This window comes from Malania oleifera, chromosome 7 (genome assembly GCF_029873635.1).
Source record: "Malania oleifera isolate guangnan ecotype guangnan chromosome 7, ASM2987363v1, whole genome shotgun sequence".
In the NCBI taxonomy this organism is placed as follows: Eukaryota; Viridiplantae; Streptophyta; class Magnoliopsida; order Santalales; family Ximeniaceae; genus Malania; species Malania oleifera.
The window spans coordinates 98,150,900-98,159,936 of NC_080423.1; the positions used below are offsets into that span (position 1 = coordinate 98,150,900).

Consider the following 9,037-nt stretch of genomic DNA (forward strand, 5'->3'; position numbering starts at 1 on the left):
TACAAATTATTTTTTCAAAAGTTTTGTATAACAGTTGAAAAATTAAAAACGATGTGATTTTTGTTTTGAGAAATATATTATTATATATTTCTTGCAACTAAATAGAATTATTATGTATTGTTTAAGAAAAAAAACGTGAAGTAGAAATATTAACCAACTAAATTCACCTAATGAGCTACACAATGATGGTTTGGGTACTCTTACTGGGATATCCAGTTTTCAGCATTTCAAGGGTGGAAGCAAGTAAGAAACCTTTGTGGCTTTGTTAGTTTAGAAGTAAACTGATCCTTATTATGAATTTGAATCTGGAAGTTAAGTGTTTGGGATTTCAAGATACTCAGAATTTCATTAGAATTTGGATTACTTGTGAATGATATAGCAGATTGTTACTTTTTTATGATTGGGAGTTTGAATTTTAGATTTGGAATTCTAATTTGTATAGATTTAGATAAAATTTGGTATAATTTTGTACTGATGAAAATTCAAATTAGGTCCAAACTTTAGTCTTCCAAATAATTTAATGTTGGGTTAAGATTTGTTGTGTATGCCTACTGAGGATATCCAGAAGAGGGTAGGGAACAGGAGGGAGCATTAGCTTGACGATGGTACAACAGTGCATCAATGCGTGTCATGTCCTCAACCGCATATGGCCTTCTGTCTTCTTCGTGCATTTTCTCTAGTTTGAGCGTGGCATTGCTATATGGGAGGATGATTTAGATGCCACAGGATTTTGTATTTATGTCCAAGTTCGCAAACAACCCTCAGGCTTGTGGTCAGATTTCGTGCTTGCCTAATGTTCTTGAAGATTGGTGCCCCAATCTCACATCAAACACGTACTAGAGAGATATTAGTAGATGAGGATGGTTTAGGCTTTAGTTATGCGAGACTTCTTTTATAAGATAAAATTGAGGCAGTGGGCTAATGCAGACAATCCCATTGGGATTAGGTTGAGATCATTATATTTGGTATTATAGTCCGTAGGGGGTGTTATCGTGCGGATGGATCTCTTATGCTGAGGTGTGATTTCACATGAGGGTGGGTCGCAGAGGTATGAGTTTTGATGAAGAGATTAGAGATGATGCGGGAGTGCTTGTCATAATTTCATATTGGATGTATTTTAGGGGATCTTAGGCCTATAAGGATGTTTTAGAATTTTAACCATGTGATGGCACGAGTGCACATGGCAGGATTTTATTAGGTTAAATAGTTATCATCATGACCTATATTGTATAGCACGATTGTTTTGAAAGTCTCTTAAAAGACTTGTATAAGTGTTTAAAGTCTAAAACTTTTATGTTTAAAGTATTAATTTTGAATTTTAAAAAGGGTTGGAGAGGTGGTATGAGATGGGATGAGTTTTTCCCATTGTTGTCTAGCCTAGCATAACCCTCAAATTAGTAGGAGAGAGAGAGAGAGAGAGAGAGAGAGAGAGAGAGAATGTTCTTCAAATTATTTGTTTATTTTCATTAATAATGTAATTTTTTATTTTATTTTGCATGGGGATTACTTTTCAATTCATCTAAAGCTCTTATGTGCGACATGTAAATGCATCATGGCTCAACTTAAATATTATGCAAAATCCCATATTGAAAGATACGACCTAACCAAAGTAAATAATATGTTTAGATTTTGTTTTTCCTAAAGCCTAGACCTATTCTTAAAATATGGACGGACACTTCGGCTCTTCCCCAATTCAACCAGCTGAAGAACACTTCTAATGAACAAAAATCAATATCGTTGATGAACTTGTAAGATACTATATATGACGACAGTTTATTTTATTACAAGTAGGTCAGTCTTGTATTCATTATGTGAGGCTGTGGGTTTGAGATGCTAGGCCTGCCTCCAAGGTTTGGTTGGTAAAGATTAAAGACTAGAGAGCTCCGGTTTCCCATCCAATGAAATCAATTTCCATGAGTCTTACTGTATTGGATACCAAATGACAATTTTATTCGACAAGAAAGCTTCAGCGGCCCGATCTATTTTTATTTTTTCCTCAAAGATTAGGGCTTTCTTGACCCACAGGTCTTGGATAATAACTAATTTTTTCTCAAAGATAAGGGTTCTCTTCTGCACCATCACTCAATCCCACTTAGACCAAACCAGAGAGAGAGAGAGAGAGAGAGAGAGAGAGAGAGTTGGATGATGTTCTCATTCCAACCAAGATGCTCAATGGCATGGGAATCCTATTCTTCCAAACTAGAGGATGGGGTTGGGGTTTTGGTTTTGCCACCGAAGGGAACAAAAACACAGCTTTTGCCCACGCACTGGCCATGCTTCTCTTAAGATTAAAAAGAAAAAAAGATTCTACCAAATCTATCACTCATCATCATGCTTATTACCACTACCACCGCTGCGAACTGCCAGATATCACAATATAACTTTGCATTCTTCTCAGAATCTTTTAGATACCCAAAAAGCAACCAAAGAGTATATAGCTTTTGTACACAACCCATCTCAACTTAAGTAACGTTTGGAACTTAGGTTTGAAATTGTATACTATGTTTTCTTCAAATTTACACATTAAAGTCTAAGATCTCAACTCCATACGCCTAAACATAAGGTTAGTATATTGTAATTAATATTTATAAGGGTACTGTTGTCTAAAATTTGAAATAATGACAATTTGATTCAATAAGTAAAATTTTCATGAAACTTCCTCATGTGGGTTCAAGGTGTCCAAGTTTGAGGGGAATCCTTACATTCTCAAGAGAGTATGAATATGTCTATCATGGCAAATTCTCATGCTCAAAGAAATGTGAAAATAAGCATAAATATATATATATATATATATATATATATATATATATATATATATATATATATATATATATATCAGCTTCTTATCACTTGCACCTTAATCACGAGATCCAATTACAAATATCATTTGCCCCCCAAAACCCGCAGATCTCCTTGCGAAATGAAATGATAGTTGAGAATCTTGAATGGGTCTATAATCTTTATTTTGATTTTTGAGTCTAAAAAATCTTGACTGGGTCTTTATTTTGATTTTTTCACAATGACACAAACAAATAAAAAATCCATCGTCACTTGTTCATACTCTCATTTATACTATGCCAAAAATTAACCCACCCACCCCCACCCCACAAAAAATTGTACTTGAAAACTAGTTTGAGAATGAATCATTCATCTAAATTTTCTTGGCTCCATTGATTTTCTGCTACTTGACAATCTTATTTTCCATAATAATTCTTCTTCTCCTACAAATCAAATTCGTTCACAGATTATCCCCCAATCCAAGAAACGATCTCCCACCCCAAAATGCAGAGATCCCTCCTCTTGTTTCCTCCCCATTTCTTTTTCTTTTCTTTGCCCTTCTTTTTCTTCTCTTCTCCGAACGAAAATTCTGATCTAATCAACAACTCAAAAAATCCAGAAAGAAAGAATCAATCAATCAGAAGAGGCAACAAAGAGCCTAATCTGATCAAGGAAGGTAAGATTCTGGGGCCTATCCATGCGCTTCACGTACCCTTTCGCCTCCTTTTCCGAATACGCGCACAGCCCCTTCTCCCCGCTCTTCTTCCACAGCTCGGTCGCGTAGCTCCCGTGCGCGTAGTACGCCTCCGCGCACGTCACCCCGCCCCCATCGTCGCCGATGCCGCCGGCGACCTCGATCGGCAGCCGCTCGTAGTGGCCGCAGCTCGTCCCCTCCAACTCGTCCATGCGGGCGAGTCCCCGACTCGACACGGCGTACAGCTCGCCTGATACCCTGTCGCCGGAGCCCGAAAGGTTCAGGAGGAACGGCACTCTGTACGGCCCGCAAACCAGCGGGTACTTCTCCACCGTCCGCCGCGGTCCCAGGTACACGGCGTCTCCGGTGAGCGCCATCGTCTCGATGAGCGTGTGGTTGAAAAATCCCCTCTTGAGGGTTCCGTAGGTGAAGATCAGCGTGCGTTGGTCCTCGCCGTCGACACCCATTTTCAGACGAGACGAGACTCGACTCGACTCGTTGGTGTGTATAGATTTGTAAAGAGAGAAAGGTGAAAGTTGTGGAGAGAGAGAATTGGAGATTTATAGTGAGAGGGAGAGAGGCTTGGATGGTTAATATTTGGGCGTGATAGTTTATTTGGACTGCTGCGATTGGTTCTGGTTGGACCTTGGAAATTAAATTTATAACGTGGGAAAAAAAATAAGGGCACTTATATCTCAGGGAGTGTTTGGGTTTATACATGAAAAAAAAAAAAAATGATGGGAAGATGGTTTTTAGAAATAGATGTGTTGTTTTAACTTTTAACAAAGCAAATGATAACATAAAATTGAATTTGACATCATACTTAAATAAATGCATTGTTTGTTTCTAAACTTGGACTATAGAGAATGCAAATGAGCCGTAAAACCTAAACTTGAAGTTGCTAAGAATATTTAGGAACATTTTAAGTTGTTGAAGTAAATACTATAATAAATATCTTTTAAAAAAAATGTAATCATTTTTTATTGTTGATCATTATGAAATTGTGCTATTAAATATCTCATAATAATGATGGCAGCTCATAGAGACATTTTTGCCCCCATTCATTCGATTTCATAAGAAGGTATAGATTTATTCGGATTTAAATAAAATATATTATAAAATCATATTATATTTCTCTGAAATATACACAAATTTAAAATTAAATTTAAATTTTGAAATATATATTTTCTAACACTATCTTCATAATTTAGGTGTGAGCATTCAGTCAATTTGGTGAATTTGATTAATTAATCGAAAAATTTCGGTTACAAAGTCGAAATTTCATATTTAACTAAACTCAAAATCGACCGAACCGAATTTTGGTTAAATTGATTAATCGATTTTAACTGATTTAATATTTTAATATATATATAATTCATAAAATATAGATTTTCAATATATATAGAATATAAATAATATATATAATATATAAAAATAAATAAAATTTTAGTATATATATAATTATTTATTGTTAATTTATACTACTCGATTAATTCAATCAACTCAAAAACCGAACCGAAAATCAAAAATTGAAATTCAACGAAAATAAAAATCAAACTGAATCGAATAAATTTTTAACCGAACCAAACCTATCGAATTTACTCAATTAATTTAGTTTTAACAGAATTATGCTCACCCATACTTCGTATGATAATTTAACTTCAAAAGCCCTTTTAGGATTATCACTTAAAGCATCTAAATATACTTTCAAAAGATGCTTAAAGTTGTTAAACCAAACACACCCTTGTGTTGCATTCTGAACCGATTGACATATTGAATCTTGTATGCAAAAACATTCAATTATGTTATATTTGGGAGTATGAAGTTTAGATCATAAATTTGGATTTAGGTAGTTTTAGACAAATTTTAATACAATTCTATATTGTATCTTATTCAAATCAAATACAATTTCAAATCCAACATCTCAAATTAAGGGAGTGATGCTAATATAATTTATCATATTGAATGATTCAATTCTTAAATTTTTCTTGCAATTTTGTCTTAACTTAATAATATGATTTCTTCGACGCGCGTGCTAAATATCAGTGTTGTCATTTAATTATTATTTTTGTATATAATAGATTAATTCTTATATTTTGGTTGAGGGGCACTTTGTATTCTTACCTTTCAAATAAATGATAAGATAAATTTTTTTATTTTTTAAAAAGAGGGTGACACCTCCATTTATTTATTAATATACCGTCACTTTTGACGGAGGAATACCGTGATTACAAGATAAAACAAAAGGGAGAGCATAGAAAAACCCTCCCAAAACTAGCTACCAACCAAATTAGGACAATAAAACTAAACATAACTAACACAGAAGATAAACACATAGACACAACCAAAATCAAAACAAAATATACCAAACAAAACTCTAGAGTTGAACTAATGACGCACGGAAACGAGATTTCACCTATCCATCTGAAGAATACTTTTCAGATAACGTGATAAAATAATACAGGATATAATTTATAGTCATCTGGAATCTATATAACTTAGTTTGGTCTAATGTATTTGTATAAATAAAATACTAAATATTCATCAAAGATATTAAGGACTTATTTGAATCAATGATTTTATTTAGAAAAAAGGTAAAGAAAAGAAAGAAAAATAAAAAGAAAAGTCTTTTTTTTGCTATTTTTTTTTTAGTGTTAATGATTCTAAAAATAAAGAATTATTTTAATACGATTGAAAAATTAGAAAAATTAAATGCTAATGATGAGTAAAATTAAAAGCTTGTTCATAAATTTTTCACATATACTTTATTTCTCTCACTTTTCTTATGGTCGTATGGATCAAGAATTTTGTTTGAAAAAAGAAAGGAAAAGAAAATAAAGAGACTATATATTTTCTCTGAATATCAAAAAGCTAACAATATTTTATCAATTACTTTTTAATCTTGAGCATTACAATTTTTCTTGCTAAGACACATTCTATGGAGTCTTGTAACTATTGGGTGAAATATGATCATCAAATGATAACAAAAGACCAAACACTATAAAATCTCAGAACTACTTATTAAATATTTATTAATAGTATATATATATATATATATATATTTAAAATGATGGTATTTGAAACTCCTTTGAATACTCGACTAATCTAGCAGGATAATGGGTCGACTGTTTTACCTTTCTTCCTTTAAATATCAATATATTATCTCAAATAGAAAGTTGTAACCTTAGAGACTCGAACTATAATAATTTAATTAGGAGAGTCTTGGGTTTACCACATAAGCCACTCTTAATATATTTTTATGAACTATTATTGTTGTTACTATTTTGGGATCGATTAGACTCGTACCCTCACAAGCTATAGAAAAAAATGTTATCTATCTCTTATGTCGTACTCCTTATTCATAAAATTTGAACTTAATACTTTCAATAACTTTGATCATTGAAATGTCTTTAGCTTTACTTACTATTAATTAATATTTAAACATACAAGAATTCCTTGACAAATAATTAGCACTGAAAAAAGAAATAATATTACCTATTAATACTCTTTATCTTATATTTTACACATTTTTAAAATAAAAATTGAGTATGTTTGTTCAGTAAAAATATTAATTTAAGAAGGTTAACAGTTATGAAATAATTTAAAACAGAAGATGTGAAGGCAAATCCCCAAGTCATGATCTCGTGCAGCTCACGTGCGTGAAAAATTGGAGCAATCATGAGCCGTACATACCCTATCATCTCATTTTTGTCTTATTGCTCATTGGGCTAAAGTAGCCCAATTTAAAAAGCCCAAGAATAGTGGGCCTGGGCCCATTACTGAACCATCATTTCCAACTCACGGCACTCGTGTCCACTTTTATTATTTGATTATTATTTAAGATCAAACATCAACAATCAATCCAGAGAGTTCTATATTATATATGAGGGTGAAAGTCACTTGGAGATTTGGAAGGATCTGTTTTGAGATTTAAAAAATACTGAATTTTCTTTATGTTCAATAGAAAAATGAGCTTTTCTGAGATACAAGGGTTTTAAAAATTAAATATTATGCATTGGAGATTTGAAATTTTAGCAGAGATTTATGAGATTTATTAAATCTTAAGAAAAGTCTGGGCCTTTTTATTGAATCTCAAGGAAGGCAAATGTTTTTTACCCTTATATAATTTCATATATATTTAAAAATATTTTTATGTTTTTTTTACAACATGATTATTGTTATGGTTCGGGATTCTGGTTAATCTTTTTATATAGTGTTCTATGCATGTTTAGAAGTAAAAAAATTCACTAGGTTTGTACTTCGGAGAATAAAACTCGAACTTTAGAATTGAGTCTGCGTGAATTTGGACAAAGCATAATTTTATATAACTTCTTTTTTCTCTTAATTCTGAAAACTATACTAAAAAATATTACTTAAATAGGCATTTCCAATTAAAGTTTTAGGATTTTTATATTAAGAGTTTTGAATTCAAATCTTATTCTAAATATTTTGTGAAAAAAGCATAACCAAGAGTTTTACAAATTTCAATATTATATAGCACTTAAAAGTTTAAACCTAACTAATGAAAAACAAATTAAATATGCTCGTATTTGTATTAGTGTGTTTGGCTGGTTTGGAAGTAGGGCCTCCATGGCACTAAACTGAGGTTGGGGGTGACCTCGGAAGTCAATCAATTAAGAAAATAATCTAAAGAGAAGAGTCTCCCACTCTCACCCCTGCGTGAAGGTTGGGGCTTTGTACATCCTAACCCTAATTTCAGCTTGGTGAACCAGTGGCGGGGATGATAGTAGCAATTGCTCCTTGGATCCACCAAGAAAAAAAAAAATAGTTCCTCCTGGATGACTTGTGTGGTTCTTCGATCAAGTCTTCTGCATAATGAAATCATTTTAGAAACTAAATTTCATGTGGATTCACCTGATGTTATTCAATATCACCACTATTTAATTTAATTTTATTGGACAGGAGTTTTGACTCGAGGGCAATACTAGTCTTTTCGAAAGACCTAATTTTTTTCCCTTTCATACACCCTCTTCGAATTTAGTCATTTTGAGGAGACTGCATAAAGACAGCGTGAATAAAATAAAAAAATATTATGAAAATGCATATAATAGCAACCACGACAACAACGACAATAAAATTATAAGGTAATGATCTCATTCCTGAAAAAAAAAAGAAAGAAAAAAAAGAAAGAAGATTTTAAGAATATCACTCAAAATTTAATTTTAACTTTGGTTTTCATTTTTTTGAATATTTGCTAAATTTGTTTTCAGATGCTTCCATGGTATATTTTCTATTTCCGTCACTTTTCAAAATGGTCTGACATATGTAAACTTTTTAATATATAAATTTAAGCCATAGACGAAGGTGAGAGAGACTAGAAAAGCGGGTGAGACCGTCTCTAATCCAGCCCCACTCATACCCTAATATATACTTCAATCAACCAAGCAAATCAGTCAAGATCAAAACAATGAAAGAGAAGAAGGGATTTGAAAATAGGACTATCCCGACCTCCAAACCCTAGTTTGATACGCACTTCAATGAACCAAACAAATCATTTTTAACGAATAAGCAAAAAAAAAACAATGTTAAAAAGCTTGATATACA

General features: G+C 32.5%; 1 protein-coding gene across 1 annotated transcript; it reads right to left on the bottom strand.

Moving 5' to 3' along the window:
* Positions 1–3,146: 3,146 nt before the first annotated feature.
* On the bottom strand, positions 3,147–4,034 carry LOC131159289 (putative gamma-glutamylcyclotransferase At3g02910). The gene has a single exon (XM_058114053.1). It carries the CDS (start codon positions 3,937–3,939, stop codon positions 3,412–3,414), a length of 528 nt encoding a protein of 175 aa, XP_057970036.1. The 5' UTR covers positions 3,940–4,034; the 3' UTR covers positions 3,147–3,411.
* Positions 4,035–9,037: the final 5,003 nt, after the last annotated feature.